The 20,456-nt window shown below is 43.7% G+C and overlaps 1 protein-coding gene across 1 annotated transcript in view; it reads right to left on the reverse strand.

Moving 5' to 3' along the window:
• The window catches only part of rab2a (RAB2A, member RAS oncogene family), a 26,918-nt gene extending 6,665 nt beyond the window's left edge, over positions 1 to 20,253 (reverse strand). Inside the window, exons 1-6 of the mRNA XM_068571484.1 lie at positions 20,044 to 20,253; positions 11,384 to 11,455; positions 9,274 to 9,341; positions 6,806 to 6,888; positions 4,970 to 5,062; positions 3,833 to 3,944 (exon numbers count right to left, since the gene is read on the reverse strand). Coding sequence (XP_068427585.1) covers positions 3,833 to 3,944; positions 4,970 to 5,062; positions 6,806 to 6,888; positions 9,274 to 9,341; positions 11,384 to 11,455; positions 20,044 to 20,089 — 474 coding nt within the window. The 5' untranslated portion in view covers positions 20,090 to 20,253. The remainder of the gene's footprint in view (positions 1 to 3,832; positions 3,945 to 4,969; positions 5,063 to 6,805; positions 6,889 to 9,273; positions 9,342 to 11,383; positions 11,456 to 20,043) is intronic.
• Positions 20,254 to 20,456: the final 203 nt, after the last annotated feature.

Raw genomic sequence — 20,456 nt, forward strand, 5'->3', positions numbered from 1 at the left:
TATTTGCACTCTGAAAGTACAGGAGGAACTTTACAGGGATGACCATCCCTTCATTCATATAAGGAAGTACTTTAGTATCGATTCAGCACTATTTTAGGACGAGGAAGAGAGCCTTTCTCTGTTTGATAGTATTCAAAGTAAAATAGGCAAACAAAAACACCTGGAAAAGAAACCAACAGCCTTGAATTGGAACCCTTACTTTCCTTAGGACATTTTTCACAATTACAAACCTAACCTGTGAGTGCTTCCTGTACTCTGACTGTACTGGGGACACCTTAGTGTCTAGTTATTGTTAAACCCAGTTGACAGCAAGGTGTAGTTACATGCAGAACAATACACGGCAGATGCTGAACAATGCCTTTATTATTTCATATATAAATATAAGAAAAATTGAAAGCAAAATATTTGTATTTTTTTCCATTTGAACAAGCTTGATTTTTGACTTGATGGGAACACAGGTTGTCACTCGTCGTGTGGCAGCTACTATATCAATAATATCATATTAAACAGAACCACGGCTGACTCCTCGGCCCATCTGATCAATGGGTTGGTTTCGTTTTGTTTCAACAGGAAACATGAAGGAAGAAGCTCTAGAAAGGCAGTCTTGATGGGACTTAAAGAGATCAAGATGTGGACCGCTTTAAGAAGTAAACCTCCTCTCTGAACACTAGCTACGGGACTTTCACAGCTTTCAGAAGACCGTGTTGGAAGCAGTAGAAACCCTTTAGAGCAGATTTGCTTCTTCTTGTCGACAGCTGCTACAAGAAGAAGATCTGAGCCATATACACACACACACACACACACACACACACACAGCACTGTGAGGATCAAAGACGTTAGAATAAAGTGGAATTAAGCTCCCTGAGCTACTCGTGTGACTGTGATATCACCGCATTTGTCTCCGGGGACGAGTCTCTAACTGCAGAACAGCGAGCAGTAACTTGTTGTGGGGCCCGTTTTGATCTATGGAGGAACCGTGGAACCCTACCGCCAGCTGAAACTTTGTCAGGCCGAGGAGGAGTGTGTGTCCTCAGCAGAGTCATTAAAGAAGTGGAAATATGTCCTGAACTTCTAATCTGACACAGAGTCTGAAAATAGATGGAGCAGCCCAAGGGTGCTCTCTGGTGCACTCTGTCCTGTTCACTCCTGTCCTCCTTCCTCCTTTCCCTCAACATATCGCCACGTCCCTCGCTCCTTCTCAGCTCCCCACACCTCTTTTTCTATGAGATTCAGATGCGTGTAAATTGTTCGATGGGGAGTAAGAGGAAACAGAAAGCTGAGGGGAGAACAGGGAGAGAGATGGGGGGAGAGAGAGAGAGACATAGAGTATTTCAGGAAAGGAAAGACTAGAGCAGGGAGCCCACATTACAGTTGTTTAGTGGCCTAAATGCTTAAATTATAATGATGTTAAGTATAAATCTGTAAGTAACTAAAACTGCCAACAATCGGTTTCTGTTCAGGGCTTGAGGCCACTTAAATGATTAGGATGCACATGCAAATCTATGAGTCGAATATTAAAATGTAAATATACAGATTATACAGAAATGATAAAACATTGGTGTCTGTGCCAAGAGCTTATAAAACAGAGATAATTCTTCTTAGTCGACATGTTCACTGGTGTTTAAACTAGGATGTGAAATGTCCATACAGAGAAACCTATTAGGAATAAGATCAAACCATATTCTCGATGATTTAAAACATTGAAATGAAGGACATTGAAGTGAGTTTGTCCATCACATGACGAGAGGAATAGTTACAAGTAGAGAGCTGATTATCAGCATAACAAATTGAGATATAAAAACTTCAGCTAAAAAGAAGAGAGAAGTGAAGAAGAGACAAGAAAAATAAAAGAAAGAAGAAAAATAGCAGAGGCTGAGGGAAGGGGTCTCGAGGAAGGGAGGATGTAAGGAGAGAATAAGGGAGGGGGAGATGAGAGGATGCTTACAGGAAACCCTCTCTAAGGAGCATCCCATCGGCCCGGTGTCCACCCACAGACCCTGACGACAAAACCAGCCCACTGATTGGCTGCTGGCTGTCGCTGAGGGGGAGGCGGGGCGCAGGTTATGAATATGTATGAACTATAACTGGTTGATATACTGCTGAGAGAGAGAAAGGGAGATGATGGAGAAGGAGGAGGAGGAGGGAATAAATGAATGAAAGAGGGGCAGGGGGACGCAGAGGAGAAAAGGGGAGGAAGACACGCTGAAGGAAGGGGGGAGGAGGACGCGGATGGAGAGTGTGGAAGGGGGACGGGGAGGGGGTGAAGGAAGTAAAGAGCAAATGATGGACGTCCAGGGATGGAGCAAAGGAGAGATGAAGGGAAGGGAGGAGAGCAGCGGTATCGGGAGGATTCAGAGGACACTAATGAGACAAATTAATCATACCACACACACACACCCCTCTCTCCAGGGTTAAGATGAGGGGGGAGGGATGTGTGCAGCATGATATAGGCCAATCAAAACAAGGGGCAGGGAGAGAAATAATCGATGTAAACACACACACACACACACCTACACACACACACACACACACACACCTACACACACACACGCACACACACAGCAGCACCCCCGGCTGGCGTGCTGCACGGCGTAGGATGGGATTATTTATATGATTGGATAAGTGAGAAAGGGGTCCCCAGAGGAACGACGCCACGCATTCATTACACACAACAACACCCAGGGGCGTGGCTCCACGAGGGGGGGAGGCGGAGCCACGTGCTAGCTGCACTTCGTGACGGTGGTAAGGTCTTTGGCTCCAGCGTGGCGGCGACCCATGATGCCACAGGAGGCTTTACTCTAAGTGTGGCAAGTCAATTCAGAGGGAGCATCACGTACAAGTTAGCACATTAAACTACAACAGGTCAGATAGTGAAAGCTAACAAATAGCTCTGGTTGTACATTTATCATCTATCACCAGTCAGCTCTGACAGAGTCCGATGCAACACGGACTGTTGTGATTGCGAGCGTCATCGTTGGTTCATCCTTCAATTCCACAATGACAGGGAGCACTCCAGCGGCATTACCAAGGTGGGCGGGGCTCTCGCTGCCATTGGGGGACGCCACGGTGAGGGTCCTTTGCATCATTCCTGACTAAATTAGAGGAACTGGAGGAGGAGTCCTCAAGTTGCTGTGGTCGACACAAATTGGACTAAATGTGATTTGTAACGCGACACAGCCAGAATCAGCCAACGTATGGGTCTAACCCCGTTACCCATGATGCTGCTCAACAACGTGCTCATGACGAAACATCAGTGCTGCCCAATAATGCATGGCGTTTTACACATCCTGACATATTCAAAGAGATAAGAGGAAGTTTATGTCTGCATTGTGTTCCAAACAGATACAGGGACCGACACAACCAGATAATGTGTGAAATTCTGCTGTCGCTGTTTAAGGAGAAGAGATTCATGTGTGCAATCCAGCATACTTTGGTGTGACGTTTCTTCCTTCAGGGTTGGCAGGAATAATAATAATAATAATAATAATAATAATAATAATAATGATAATAACAACAATAATAATAAAGTCACAATGGGAACTCTTTTAAATTTAGAAATAATTGTGCTGCAGACAAAGTGCGGATCCACTCAAGCAAATGATGCAGAGAATAACGGCGTTAAATAAAAGTTAATTTAAAGTTAAACATTTTTGGGGTCATTTATGATTATTATTATATTGATGCATATATATATATATACACACACATCTATCTATCGATCTATATATATGAGCCTCTCGCCAGCAGCGCACGCACGCACGCACGCACGCACGCACGCACGCACGCACGCACGCACGCACGCACACACACACACGCACACACACACACTTACCTCCTCGACATTAGAGGCAGTCTTGGCTGAGGTCTCCATGAATATGAGGCCGTGTTCTCTGGCGAACGCCTCCCCCTCCTCCTTCTTCACCTCTCTCCTCGACTCCAGGTCACTTAAAAACACACAAACACGTTAAAGTGATGACATGCTGCTTTTCCATATTCAGCTGAAAGGAAAACAATGGTAACCTGTTACATTGGTACATAGTGACGAGGAAGCTACCTCGAGTCAGGATCACTGAAATACTGCAATGTAAAGAGTTTTCTCTCACGAAATGAAGAAAGATGTGTTCATGACATGTCACTGATAACACTGATAAAAGCAGCCGACGATGAGTCTGGCGTTGTTCGGTACCTGAGCTCTCGGTCAACCAGCTGAGATCTGATGCAGAAGTCAGCTTCCTCATTTAAAAGAGAATGCATTTACCACAGCAGAACTAGTTCCTGCAATTCTAACAGCAGCAGATTTTGACATCGCAATAACTTACACAACACTGTGTTGTGTAATCTCAGGTGGGTGAGTATGTGTCAGTGGCTACCATGGTGATTGGAGCACCAAGGTGATAGGGCAGACTGGATCCTAAGTCTGTTGGATTTCATGGATGCATGTCTGAGGACCAGCACAACATGTCCTACGTTTTGACCTAGAATGATGTATTAAGAGTGAAAATTGTGCAACTAAAGGTTGTTTGGAAAAATGACTGAATATTTTTCAGGCGCCTCTCCGTAGCGGTGAGCTCACCATTCTAGGTCTGAACATGCAGCCCACTACACACCCATTTTATCATCTGAAACGGTCCCACAAGTTTCCTGAAACTTTAACAGTGATTAAATTAAATCCTTGCTCGCTATCAAATGCCAAAAGCCAAATAAAGTCCAGAGTTCTGTTAACTGTTTGAACTTCAAATAATTTGTCTATATCAAAGTGTACGAGTCAGTGTGGGCCAAAAGTTGAATGTTCTTCTTTAGCTTTCTTTGCGACAAAATGTTTTTACGCAGGTGTTGGCAAACCTTTCTGCGATGTTGTTGGACCATTTTAATCTTGAACACAAGCCACAGTGTAAAGTTAGGACGAGGTAAACAAACCATTGCAGCTTTTAAACCCACACACACAGCTGATGGTGCAGCCTCGTCTCACCTCTTGTTGCCAATGAGCATGATGACCATGTTGGAGTTGGAATGTTGGCGAGCGTCCTCTAACCAGGTCGTCAAGTGGTTGAAGGTGTCCCTTCTGTTGAAACGAGCACACAATACGGTTTCCCAGTGATGAAACAAAAACCGTCAGAGGTGCAGCACCTGGTCCTGATCATGAAGGAGCTCTGCGGTCCACATTGATAATCAGATTTCACTCTCCCTTGTGTGGTGAATGGTGTTCTCGCCACTTCCTCTTGTTCTAGTTCTGTCCTTAAGCCCGAGGCACCATGTGTGGAGTCCCTCTAGTGGCCCCCAAAGGTTGTAAAGTCTACTGTGCCTCACAGTGTTAGAAACTATATCTAAAAGGCACTCCAAAGCAGCAGGTCTCCTAACTAGGTCAGAGCTAGGATGAGGGATTCTCCTCGAGCTGCTCCCCTTAAGTCGACTAATCGGTCGTTTTGGTCTTGATTTCTTGAATTGATTAGTCTTTTTTTTTTAAAAGGCATGCTGAATTGCTCATTTCCAAGAAACTTATGAGGACATCTCTAATGAACACAAAATAGAAAGTGGTGCATTTGTGTGATAAACTAACAGATCGATTGATTGAAGCAACGAAAAGATTAGTTGACCAAAGTGAGCGTTAAGCGACTAAGAGTCTCTTCAATGAAGGACAATCTTAGATTTTAGAACCCCCCCCCCCCCCCTCCTCCCTAAAAAAACAACATCAATCTGTTTTTGTTTGTTTTTTTTAAATAGAGAAAGCTAGTGAAGGGAAGATTTTGACCTCATGGTTGTGCTGAACAAAGAGGTCACAGGGTCAAAGGATCATTCAGAATTAACCTCTAGGGACCACAAAGATCAATAACAAATTTCATGTCAATCTGGCCAGTGGTAGTCAATACATTTTGCTGTGGACTGTAGTGTTGAATTGATGGAAAGACTGACCTGCAGCTCTTGGGGTTTGAAAAGAGAAGCAGCTAAATATCAAAATTCGACTCATCTCGGGCCAATCAGATAGCTATCAAATCTTGAAAGAAAGTGCTGTTGTAAACAATGCAGCTATAGGCTCTACAGTCCTGCACCTACCAAACAATGAGTTACCCAAAATAAAATGTCGCTGAAATTCCAGTCGATTATTGATGCGGCGATGTTTTATGCAGAACGCGTTTCTTCAGAGCGCAACAGGATATTCGTCGAGAGTGGAGGTGACAAAGTGCTCAGTGTTGCCAGATTGGAAATAGCGTAGTATCGTACCAAAGGCTCAAAATGGTCGTATTTGGAGGATAATTATCGTGCATCGGACAACACTAAGATCGGTTGACCAATGACAGTTCTCTCTACGGTAGGAGCTCGTGCAAGAAGGCGGAACGTAAGATATCGATACCAAAACTTGTAAGGGCGTAATAAGTAGTTTGTAAAAAGACTCAGAGAAACAAAAATATCCAACGAGGCAAAATCCCAGACGTTTTTGGAATCCCTGCCGGACGCATTTTTTAGGTCTCGAAAAGAGAACATGTCCGGGAAAAAGAGGACGTCAGGTCACCCTATTTAAGGAGAGTGGCAATCAGCAAGTGTGAGCATGCTAACACGCTAAAGTAAGATGCTGAACATGGTAAACTTGTTAGCATGTGGGTGTTAGCATTTAGCTAATTTTATTTGGTGAAGCTATATGTATACAATATTTGGCTACCTCCCATGATGAGGAAAGGATGTGTGTGATGTGAACGTCAAAGTTAAATTTATTTTGGGCTATACAAAATAAATGTTAATAACTAACAGAGTTCCTGAACGCTGCTTGGGTGCAGAGTGCGTAGGGGTCCGTCTGATTGGTATTCGTTACCTTGTGATGTCGTAGACTAGCAGAGCTCCTGCTGCTCCTCTGTAGTAAGACCTGGTGATGGACCGGAACGACTCCTGACCAGCCTGCAGAAACACATACATTTATTAATAAACAGAAATTGAAATCTGAATAATTGAAATGACCACGGACGACTGCTGATCCCCTTGCTTTCCTAAAGGAGTCGGGCCTCATCTACAGGTCACTCCCCCCAACAGTCCTGCTTAGCTACCAGTCTTGTTTCTGTGTCTAGTCCTAGACATGTCCTGGTGACGGCCCTGATTCTCTAGTCGTGTCCGGCTCCAGGTTTTTCCGTCAGCTGGGGAGAGGACAGGACAGAGACGAGCCTGTAACAGGATACAATAGACTTCTCTCTTTCTCTCGCCGTCTCTTGCGTCGTCACAATCTCTTTCTTTCTCTCCGCTTGCGTGTATAGCCTCCCAGCTTCCTTATTTACGAACACGGAAGGTCACATCGGCTGCATTTCTACCCCTTCCCCCCGGTCACCTTGTTCCCTCACTCCCCCTTTACATTATTACTCCTCATTGTCTCGCCTCCACTGTCTCTTCCTTGCATCACTCATCTTCTCATTCTTTTGCCATGAATTGCCAGGCCTCCACTCTTTCCATCACCCCTTTCACCATCTAGCGCTCTTACCTCCCCCACCCCCTCCGCTCTATTCATCCTCTGTCCCATGTACAGTAACAATGTCGTCTGTGTTTCGCCGGGCCAGGCTAGAAAACAAAACGCTGCTCTATCCCAGCAGCTGCAGCGCTGCCCGACTCTGCTCTGACCTCATCTGAAAAACCAGACAGTCAGTCAGAAACACAACCGGTTGGTGAATCACTTGGCAAGTCGGAGCACCAGGCTGCCAGTTTGTCAGCCAGGAGCCCAGTTTAGTTGCTCCCAGAGTCAGCGGACTCGTCACCCGGTCTCTGACCAGGTAGTTGAGACAGCTAGAACACCGGTAACTAGCTCAACCAGTCAGCCAGAGGACCAGTCAGTGAACCAAAAAGACAGTTAGACGGCCACCAGTCAGTCAGGGAGCGGCCAACCAGTCGGTAATGCTATTAGTGAATAAATGATAAATAAGGGTGAAGGAAAGGGAACGCTGTGTCTGTCTGCCATCTGCTCTGTCTCTCTCTCTCTCACTCACTCAGGTCTGTAGGTTTCTGTACGGTCTTTATGTAAATTTCACACAAGCGTCAAAATGAAGCTTCAATACATCGATACAGAGATAGGGGACAAGGTATAGTGTCTACCTCCGATTCTGCCCAGTCAAGCTGATGCTTCATGTCTTAAAACCTGTATTCTCTCTACCGACCAGCAGGGGGTGACTCCTCTGCTTGAATAGAAGTCTATGAGGAAATGACTAAGATTATTCAAACCGTTGCATTATTTGCCATTACCCACTTCGTCATTATATCGATAATGCTGATGATTATTTATCAAAAATGTCACCATTTAAATAATTTTGAGAAGATGAGTATTTAAAAATTGAGAACTGATGCATCATCTGCACACGTGTGACCTGATCAAAGCGTGGTGATAAACGTCAGCGAAGCCAAACGGATAAATACATAAAAGGGAATGACATTTGCAAACACTAAACATTCAAATTGAACGGACATAGCGCTTCAAAATGCTGCGTCGGAGCGCTGAAGTAAAAAATGCTTCACACATTTTGCCTTTTTCTTGTCAAGGAACTAGCTAGTTACCATGGAATAAGCTAAATTAACAGAAACTTGCCTCCTAACTTGCAAGCAGCAGTCAGCCCTACTGGTTGTCATAATGACATGATGTAATCAGGGACTACAGGACACCTGGAGAGTCGGGTGAAGACGATAAACGAGCCGGTCGGAGAGAAAACCTGCAGCAGTCTTTGTGTTTTGAGAAGCAGGACCGCCATCACTGCTGTGGGCCCTCTCACTGTTTTTCCATGGAGCTCTAACTCCACCTGCTGGCCCACTCGGGAACTGCATAGACAGGATGCTAGAGTACACCAACCCAACGGTTGCTTACTGACATCACATCACATCCGGTACCGGCTCTCTTGAGGCCTTAATATCATACTAACGTTACAGCTGTACCTCCACAGATGGATGGATACGTTCATTCACTAACAAGGTAACAGAAATCATTGCGCTTCTATAATTGATCTTTTTGACGAGAACATTTCATGTTTAAAAAAATAAGTTAAAATAATTATAAAATATAATAATATAATTAATTATAAAAATATAATTATTGTTTTATTACAGAATCATAGGTTGAATTAAAGTTGAAGACCTCTGCAGTTCAGAGACGGACGTATATTTACAGCCTTGCAGTCATTAAATATTTGTTCAGGTCTCTTCACAGAATCATAAGTCTGCTGCCACAATGAAGAGAGCCTCCTTTAAAATATATATACACTGTACACACAAACGCATGCACGCGCGCACACACATATATGTACACAGATATATTACCGTATCCCAGATCTGCAGTTTGATCTGTTTGCCATCTATAGTGATCATCCTCGCTCCAAACTCCACACCTGGAGACACAGACACAGGGACACAAAAATGTGAATTAGTACAATTAGGTACTGACTCTCTCCCATCACAAAGATCACAAAATTATTAGTTCAGAGAGGAAGATTATTTGATAAACTGTGACAAACAGACAGAAACAGAAAGAAGACCCTTTGTTATTTTTCACCTGTTTCACTCACTTTTTATTGGCTATGTAGAAAAAGAAAATGAGAGCGGGGCCACTCTATTTGACTTTTCTCTCACTCACCGGCCCTCCCACAAAATTACCTCGATCATGTCTTTGGCATTTCTGTACTGCACATTTCTGGTTAGCTATTGGCCGCAATATATAATAAGTGGTCACCTTGTGGTCATGCAGCAGTCAAACAGTTATTTGGCCCAGTGTTTCCCCTACCATTATATTAGGGTGGCGGGGCGCCCCCTGAAGAAGCCCCCCTGTAATTTTCTCTATAGCGCTGGATCACAATACGTCAATTAAGGTTATCTTTTCTATAGAACAGCTCTACACCTTCTTCAGTTATTAAACAAACTAAAGGTTGTATTTTATTGATGGGATTACACGACAGCTTGTCATTTCTGTCTCTACGTGGTCACAGGTGAGCGCTGAGCATCAAACTGTGGCCCGAGAGCGTAGAAAAATATGTTGCGTGAAAAGCAGACAACTATATCTGCGTTTTAAACGCTCCCAAGTAGAAGATGGCAACAGTAGCCCTCCTGCAAGGAGCACTGGAGCAGCTCTCTGAACCCGGAGCAGCTTTCATGCTTCAAGTGAAACGAGCCAAAGTTCTCGTGTCTTGTACCAACAATGAGCTGCTGGCTTCACACATTACAAAGTACACAGACATAAAACTAAGTCATTAATAAATACTTGAAGAAATGTCTGTACTTTCGGGTAAATGTTCACGGTTAACAGGTTACGCTGCGCATGCGCGACTTGGCCATTTTTGGCGTTTTGCCAAAAGCCAATCTCTGCAAAGTCGTCTTTTCTGCTGTTCCATCTCTCAAAACCGGAAAAACAATGACACACCGAGGTCCCCCTACTGAAGCTGTAAACCTAGGGGAAACACTGCAAGTATTCTGGTTGGGCTCTACACTGCTGCATCCTGCAACTCGTTTAAGCAAGCGTGGTCTACTTTACTGCTTATTCAGCCATTGTACATGAATCACACCGATGAGATGGCAGTCGCATGTTACCACTGACCCAGCCTGTAACTTATATTACAGAATAGTGCAGTAATACCGCGCGCACACACACACACACACACACACACACACACACACACACACACACACACACACACACACACACACACACACACACACACACACAGTGAAACGAAGGCAGCTAAAATGAGTCACAGCAGTTGATTTAAATCCTCATAAGACCCAGAGCTCGGACATATTTCACATATCTTGCGCTTTTTTCCCCCACAATCACAATAAGAAGTCGATCTTAACAAAACTTAAATAGGGTTCCCAGTGATTGTCCAGTCACCGTGGCAAAGCAGTCCAACGCTTAGGTGGCAGAATCGTTAAGACCTCCACCGGCGCTGCTGTGAAGTCTCTCCGTTAGAAAGGACGGCCACTGTGTGAAGACGGCCTGCTACGTCATTCAGTCCTCACCATTGATGGCCTGGTGCTGCTTTGATGACGCTTCTATTGTGTATTGACTTTATGCAAATGTGTATAAAAGTGTCCCGTCTGGATTTTTAAGAGACATTTCTGATACTGGTTTCCTTATTCATAAAAGGTCAGATGCGGCGATGTGACTTCATCCATCTGCATGCAAGGGCAAGCTCAACTCTTGCGATCTGAAACGGCATTAAGTGCGACACACGCAATCCAGTAACTAGAAAGGTGGAACTTGAACAGCCGACCGCAGCCAATTATTCTGAATCAGGCCGGCTAATTACTACCAACTGTACTGGTTTTGAAGAAGAAGCATGAGTTCAGTTAGTAAATGCGAAATGATGTTGATATTTAAAGCATGTAATGAAGGCATATCTAGTGCTGGTGTGCTCTGAAGAGAGGACAGGGCTCTTACCGATAGTGAGATCGTGAACTGGCTGAAACCTTTTGTCTGTAAACTGTAGTAATAGACATGACTTCCCCACACCTGGAAAAAAAGAAAAACACACACCATTAAAACATTAAAATATCGTCTCACATATACAAACATGAACACACGATCATTTTGTTTCCAACGGTGTCACATATGCTGAGAATAAAAAACCACACAGGCGGCTAACATGATAAAATCAATAACTTTCATGAGCTTGGCGCTCCCATACAGCTCTCTGGAGGAAGTTTCACATGTACCATTTTAAGTAACGTCTTATACGGTAAACTCATCGAAATGAGACATGGGAATATTGGAGCCATCGACAACGTATACGCAGCATTTCTCCCACCCAGCGTCGCCTAACAGCTGTTGGCTGGTTGCCCGCTGGTGCGAGATGCTACTTTGGGCTCATTACGAACACGCCTCCACGAGATTTCCAACAGCTTCCTGAAAGCTGTGTACAGAGAGAAGCCGTTGGTTACAAAAACAGTGAACTGTTACTTCCTTGACACATGTTGGAAAAACAAACCAACATTGGGAGCATTAGAAACCTCACCAAACAAGTTTGGGGCAGCAGCAGCTCCACTGCAGCCGGTTTAAAGTGTCTGAAGAGAAGTTCTGAACACAGAGAAAACATTTTCATTTCCAGTATCCACAGCCCGATGACCAAAGGGGATCCAGCCATTTAAACCCTCGCTGCTGGCATCGACAGGAAAGGGCACGTAAAGGTTTGGCGGTCTATCCAATATACTTGACGTATTACTGCTTTCAGAAAAGGTGATGGAAGGTCCCGGCCTCTACTTGAAAGAGCCTTTTAAGATTAATCATATGTTACAATTATAGATGGAGACATAAACACATTTCAAGTCAACCTTAATATGCAATAATATAATGCCCATATTTAGATTGAAGTTTGAGTTATTGATCGCTGTAATTATGTATATTGCCTGTATTGGCTGTAAAAAGATCCCTTCCAAATGTACTGAGATCCTACAGTTCTTGGTCGTGACAAAAAGGCTTTCTAGAGCTCAGCTGAGCCAATATGAGGCTTCTGCAGTTTAGATTAATCAAATCAAGTGGGTATCTTCAAAGTCTTTTTTTAGGTTTGTAAAAAGTGAATCATCTTCCCTTCAATTTAATATTGAAGGTGCTTCAATTTCAAACGTGCAGCTCCTTTGAAAAGGAGTGTCTAACAAGATGAAGAGCAGTTTATGCTCATTGTGCAGACGTGTGTGGGTGCCAGGATGCGCCGACAGAGGTTTGAGGTGAGGGAGCAGCACAGTGCTGTCAACAGGCGGGGGAGGGGGCGATGCTGAGGAGAAGGTCAGAGTTGGCCGACAGACGTTCAAGGAGGTTGACAAGGTGGGACGTGGTCTTCCCCCATCGTGGTTTCCAAGGGTTACCATCGCCAGGCAGCGGGGCGTTGCTATGCAGGCGTCTCTGCGTGATGATGATGATAAGAGACAAGATAAGGATCCCGAGGAGGGCGGCTATAAGGAGGCATAACAACCGCATCGCCTCCTTTACACTTGCGTGTGCAGTCAGCAGACGCCTGCCTACAATGCCCTGCTCCACGGCCGAGGACTCATGAGGATGTTTAGCTTCCAGTTGATACACAATTACAATCAGCTGAATGAGTCAAAATACCATTAACAGACCATTACATCAGAGCACATAGTGGTGGAACCAATTTGTGGGTTTCATGATCCGTTGCAGCACAGCTTCCCGTTTCTAGCTACAGGGTAACATCACGACACCTGCAGTACAGAGTCGGAGCAACCCACCTGAGGCAACAACCCATCACAACCTGCTGTGCCTTCAACCGGTGAGAGCGGCTACGCGCTGTCATAATGGGTGGAGAACAGCTTCACAGCTTCTCGTTGAGGTAATAATGCCGCGCCAGAGGCTTTTGAGGCTCTTGTCACGCGTGGGTAATTCTGAATGTGAAGAGACCCGCCGGGCTTTCAGAAAACAAAAAAAGGGCTTGTCAGGTGACTAAGCAGCTGGTAGGAGAGAACAGGTTAGCTGGATGATTGACCGGATGAATGTGAGGTGGGTTCATTTCTCGGCTCCGGCTGAGCAAACACGGGTCTAATTCAGCGCACGTGGGCAGATAAGAAAGGTGCGGGTCGACGCTCGGCTTCCTTCCACTTGACTGGAAGTGGTGTCGGCCTACAGAAAACTATCTGCCAACTATGAGAAAGCTTTGACACGCACATGAAGAAGTCTGTTTTAAGAGTAAGAACAATCCAGAGCAATAATCTGCTCTGGAACAACCTGGACGTAAAGCGATTGTTGTGGCAGCAGCAAGCAGAGCTCTGTTCTTCATACAACGGACCTGGTCAATGGGACAGATGATCATCAGATGATCAAGTGAGAGGCGGGCTCATCAGTCGGGCATCCTTTCAACATAATTGTCGTAATCATCGTTTTGCGGGGACAACGTGTCGGTCGGTGAAAGATTATTTTTTCCTTTTATGTTTGAAAGATGGCGAGGTTGAATTACTATCATAATTTGGTTTTAGCAATAAAGATGAGTGACAAGACAGCAAGTGTTTCTTTCAGCCACACCCTCTCACTCTTTCATCTCACCAGACAGACAGAATTTTTCTTTACTATTGGAGTAACTAAAATACTTGTGTCTCGTGGCAGAGCACTTGATGCCAGAAACAGAAGCCAGGGAAGTCAATGGTGATGATGTATGTAGCCTTTCCTATTAATAAAATGAGGCATCAATAAGAGGCCTATTTTTGGCCAGGTGCTCCAGGTGGTTGTCTCATTTGCTTCATTCTTCAATGGCTGATGCTGCAGACGTGGTGTTCAGCAGGTCAATGACTCACTGCTCTGCTCCCGCGAAGCAAGCAGAAACCTGAAGCTGAGCGAGGTCAGCCCATTGCCGCAATACCCGCTGAGGAATGTAAAGGAAGTCTGCCCGGGTGAACCGTCTTCATTGAGGACGTTGCGAGAACCGATGCTTCTGTCCTAAGCGCCTGCTATACAATTATACAATAAAATAAAGTTGTACAGATACAATAGGTGAGCATGTGTAAATAAATAGTCAAACATTTGGTGGTAGTGTAACGATATATAAGCAGATATTAGGCATGGACTTTTTTCTATCTGAATTTAGGAACACTGTTGACTCCTGAGGGTCCCTGCTGTAAATACTTAAATACCGACCACTGACTCAGGGTCATCTTCATAAAGGGATCAGTTTGCTCAGGTTTTCTGGCGCAGTCTTTTTAGTGTTAATTATTCAATTTAAGGAAGTTAAAGAAGAAATTTCCAATGAATGATCAATGATAACAGATCCCTCAGAGTAGTGTCTGTCCTTCTGTTAGCATTTGGTTACCAGTAATTAGCAAAGAAAATGAAATGCAAAAAATTAAAAGCAAAGTTAGCAGTTGTTACCAGTAATCCTGAATGCACCTCAAGACTTGGAAAACAGTCAAACTCTTTTTTTTTTTTTAAAGTGGCAAGTGTCTTTTAATTTGCAGATCTACAAGGGGGCACTGGTCCAGAGTCTAATTTTTGGGGTATAAACATGTCCAGAGACTATAATTTAAATTAAATCAGTCTCTCTTTCTGTCAACCAGATCTATGGATAGGCTGGCTGGAGGCCACTGGTGGAGAGAAAGAAAACAGAATTCACATCTTTCCTTTCTATTGACCCAGACAGTTCAATCGATCACAACTTACTTCCTACAGCGCCGGGCAGCTGCTTCATCATGTCACCGAAGAGGAAACTCTTGCCGCAAAGCACCACTAATGAACGCCTTGGATTTTCTTTATGTATTATTGGGGATTTATTAGACAGCATACAGCAGAAAGCTACTAGGAGAAAAAGAGAAGGGGGGGATGCTACAAGTTCACCAGACAAACTTGAACTGAGGATGTTGAGATCATTTCGTGAGCTGCGTCTTAAACAGCAGGATGCGCTATAGAGGGCTACTTTTTGAGAAACTTCAGAAACGATTAATTACACATTGAGAATCATTGTTGGTAATAAAGAAATCAGACTGGGTCACACCTTTTAAGTGGAAGGCTCTCATAAAATACTGAAAAAGGTTGAGCCCTACCAGGACTAATTAAGGAAGGACAACTGGGAACAAAACGTTGTGCATCTAACACCTTAGAATAAGAAAGTCTGAATACATGCCTACATTTAGGGCACAAAAATACACAAACTACAAATACTGCCGTCTTGGGCGTTAGCAAAGAAGTTTTTTCTACCGCCACAAAAACGAATCCTTTGCGTCACCTTTAGAACATTCATCTACTTTAAGTGACCGCTGCTGCGGCTTCCTCATTCTCTGAGCTTATCACAGATCTATATGAGTCATATGGTGGAACTTTCCTCTTCATTTCTAACTCTCTGCTGCTGTTGTACCACTAATGCAGGCACACACTACCAATTACTCCCCTCCGCACACTACTCAACACAGATCAGAAATTTTGGTTGATTGTAAAGATTATTAGCGGGAGAATGAAAACGCAAGTCCTTATGTGTGGGGATTTGACAAAATCCTCAAGTGTGGGCCAGCCGAACTGATACGAATCTTTCCCCAACTGGTGTGGTGCGGGTTAGGGTAAGACCTGTGACGACAATGGAAAGCAGAAATATAAAACAATACATTTCTGTAATAAAGCACGTGCTGCCACACAGCTGGACCGGCAGGCAAAACAGACAGCTTTGTGGACTAAGCTGCTCTTGTGTGTTGGGGGTATAATGTTATTCGATTTGGTGTGTCAGGACTCGACATGGCAGTTACTGGGCTATGAATAGACACACCTAACTGATACGTGTTGAGACCACGATGAGCTTTGGATAATGAAGAACAGATAACACCTGGCCGAGCCCAGTGACTTTATCAGGAGGACGAGATGCGATAAGGACCTGACAGGTTGTATTAATGTAGAGGCGCAAAATGATTGGACGATAAAACATACAAACTGATATTTATTAAGAATAATTGATACACCTGATAATGTTTTTGCTGTCACACCTGTAAAAAGGTAAGAGGCTAGTAGGTTGACAAATGAAGCCAAGTCACACAAGTTCTATTTATCAATGATAACAATGTTAAAAACAATTCTTTTCCAGTAAATCATTAGTAAACAATAACTACTACTATCGTTGAAAAATGTATCATTCTAATGTTTCTAATTGATTTAGTCAATTATAAAATAAATCATCAAACAGAAAATGTTGGTTACAAGGAAGTAAACAAAAAAACAACATTTGGACTATTTATACAATAAAATAAAAATGATAGACCTAACTATAAAAAGGTGATGACATAAAAAAGAACTATTACTCAGGCATCATTTTACCAACTGCTTTTTTGGGGGGTATCCATCAACTTAGCTTTAACCTTTGGAAAAACAATTACCAAATCTCCTTCTCTATCTTACGGACTAAAATGTGTGGCTTGTGTCTGGTTATATTTCGAATAACCAACTCACTTAACTCTCATTAAATGAAACAATCAGATCGATGGTCAACAGAACCGACCCTACTTTTAAGATGTTGAGACACGGACGGTTCGTTGCTTGTAAAAAATAAATGTCATTGCAGAAATGTAATTGGAAAGAATGTGTTACTGCTTCGAAAAAAAAGTGTCTCTTTGTGTCTCCTGTCCATTTTTTAAATTAATTATATCTTACATATTGATGTTTCTCTTGGTACATCGGAGTATGGCCAGACATAGCACGGACAAATAGAGAAGGATTATGTAAAGTGATATAAAAAACTGTCTCCTTCATGCAGCATAAAAAATTAGAGTATTACAACTGTGCGTTAACTAATATATACACTGCCAGGCAAAAAACAAAAGTCGCCACCAAAAGAAAGGTCACACACTATTATTACGTTGGACTGCCTTTAGCTTTGATTACGGCACGCATTCGCTGTGGCATTGTTTCGATAAGTTTCTCCAATGTCACTAGATTTATTTCCATCCAGTGTTGTATTAATTTCTAACCAAGATCTTGTATTGATGATGGTAGAGTCTGACCGCTGCACAAAGCCTTCTACAGCACATCCCAAAGATTCTCAATGGGGTTAAGGTCTGGACTCTGTGTGAAAATGATGTCTCATGCTCCCTGAACCACTCTTTTACCATTTGAGCCCAATGAATCCTGGCATTGTCATCTTGGAATATGCCTGTGCCATCAGGGAAGAAACAATCCATTGAAGGAATAACCTGGTCATTGCTGAACCTGGTCATTGCTGAACCTAGACCTGACCAACTGCAGCAACCCCAGATCATAGCACTGCCCCGACAGGCTTGTACAGTAGGCAGTAGTAGTTAAATCCAGGTGGCAACTTTTTTTTTGGCCTTGCAGTGTATGAACCATCCCACCACCATCTTAAATCTAGCCTTTTAATTTGCATTGGGAACAACCAAGCCAATTTGGTTTGTGCTTCAGAAATACAAGGTTTGTTAGCTTCTGTGGATCTCTGGCAAGGCCCTAAACACTCCCCACCCCCAAGCTAGTGACATCCCACAGTGGCAATACGGAAAAGGCTGTTATGAGAAGCCTGAATCTTTTTTTCAGGACATTTACCTCCGCTGTTCCAAGTCATAATTGACTTGGAACAAAGGTTGCACGATCGAGTGGACAAAGGGCAAGAACGTCACGTTGAAAACAATCAAGAAGAAACATTAAATGTGCTTTAATGGTAAAGATTATCTAGCCAGATATTCAAGTGTGTATTTTTTATGATTCCTCTTGTATGTATTAATTGGACTCTAAATTGCCCCTAGGTGTGAATGTGAGTGTGAATGGTTGTCTGTCTCTATGTCTGCCCTGTGATGAACTGGCGACCTGTCCAGGGTGTACCCTGCCTTCGCCCCTTGACAGCTGGGATCGGCTCCAGCGCCCCGCGACCCTAATGAGGATAAGCGGTTAAGATAATGGATGGATGGATGGATGGATGGATGGATGTTCCATAACTGATTTCTGTCAAATATGTTTGCAAACAGGCAACAGCTGAACACTGTCCCCTCTTTCTTTCTTTCCAAACAAAAAGGGACAACCGGACTGATGTCAACGCTCAACGTGGACGTACGCAATGTCTGCTCCGTTTAAAAGACTTGTGTTGTTTTGTGGAAGGGCTTCGGCACAGGAGAGAAGTGTTTGAGATTTTTCTGGCAGCCCACGATGACATTTGGGAGCGGGTGTAAGTAATGCTGCTGACCACAAAAAATGTCAGACACAAAATCACACGCACATCTGTACAATCAAATGCATTTCAACACATTACTTGTGCAATAAAAGGTGTCTCAAAACGTAAACACACACCAGATACTATACATTACAATGACTCTGAACTACCAAAACATACATTTCATATTATCCATCCCCCAGGTTACATTATCAAACCATGTTTAAAAAGGTAGCTGAGACCTGTAAAAGGGAAACCTGTTGTCGCAATGATCATTTGTACCCTTGTGTTGCATTTTGAAATCCCTTTCGAAAAAAAAGCCTGGGCAACACACGACCAAATTAGAAAAACATACACCCTGCTTGAGATGCCTGCAGTGCACACAGGACTGTGCAGAATATTTGTGGTGTTGACGTGCATGTAATCAAGCTGAGCTGCATCTCTTCAGCACTCACTATTAGAGAGAAACAATAACAACAGCAGGCATAAACAAGTTTTGCAATAACAAGGTAGTAGACTTCCAGCCCACCACAGCGATGATCTAAAACAAGTCAACACGCGTGCGCGTCACAAATCTGTGTTTCAACAACTTCCACTATAATAATGGTCTCGGTTTGAACGTATATACTAACAATGTTAGTATACAATTATTCCTTAATAACTTAATCATATTGACTGGAAACACCTGACTGTATATTTGGCCCAAGTCTTTGCTTCGGCTTCCTGTACTGATTAACCCTTCTCATCCATGGCTTGCTCTCCCTGAGGGCTGCAGTGAACCCTGTCCGTTTTAGTGAAACACTGGGGCAGCATCGTTACGATACAGCAGCACCGATGCACCTGCTGCAGGTCTACAAGCTGACCGGGCAGGCAGCTCATCACGACGGCCAGCTCACGTTAACATTTGGTCGGAAATAGTGAAAGTGCTTCTACGCCATTTTAGGGAAATATTATAGGCTTTAGCTCGACGTATTGGCCTTCTGTGACAAGCTGAGCGAGTGCAAAATGTTTAATTTAATAACACGACCACAACATGAAGAGAGGGCTATAATGAACATCTTGTCTGCGAAAGAAGAGCCAATGAACCACTAAATGCTGCTGTGACAGCTGTTGGCCAAATATTTTTGTGGAACCGCTAATGCTAGCTAGGTAGCTAGCCATGCAGCTAGCTGGGCTAACACCCCCACCCTCGACGCAGACGGACAAAAGGCCCAACTGTGTCAACAACCGCTCCGCAAAAGTAGTTTGGAAATATTGGGTTTGAGTGTCTGCGTCTCATTTTCCGTCACTGTCAGTGTGTTAATAACATTATAAAAATGTGTTAACGTTGAAGAATTGGAGCTGTCATCCCACCCCTCGCGTCTCTGCTTTTACCACGTCATTGGACTGTCCAACACTGCGGAAATACACCACTAGCTCAGAGTTAGCTGGATGCTAACTGGCAGTCTCGCTGCCATTCGCTGCAGCTTACCCGTGTCTCCGATGATGATGTACTTGAAGAGGTACGCGTACGCCATGGCCCCTGGTTCGTGCAGTCAGCTGTCTCGCGCGTTACACCTTCGTTAAACCAACTGTGGACCGTGTGGAAAGGAGGGTAGCTGACAGCTTGTTAGCCTGTTTTCTCTGTCGGTGTTGGGGAAGGAACAATAAACAGCCAGAGCCTCAGCTCTACGTCACACGGTCCGCCCTCGCCACGCTACAGTATGATGTCTTCAGGGTCTCCTCGGAAATCTTACAATATATTGTTTTTTTTGTATGGTCTCATAACTCGTTCTTTATTGAAATAATTGGATTGAAGTAATCTGGCGCCCACATTTAAAACGTCTGGCAATAGATGAGTCAACATGTGTAGGTCTTCTATTGTGGCAGGCGGAAATCTTCTCA

This window comes from Clinocottus analis, unplaced genomic scaffold, assembly GCF_023055335.1.
Source record: "Clinocottus analis isolate CAN_PGR_092001 unplaced genomic scaffold, fCliAna1.0.p SCAF_11, whole genome shotgun sequence".
In the NCBI taxonomy this organism is placed as follows: domain Eukaryota; kingdom Metazoa; phylum Chordata; class Actinopteri; order Perciformes; family Cottidae; genus Clinocottus; species Clinocottus analis.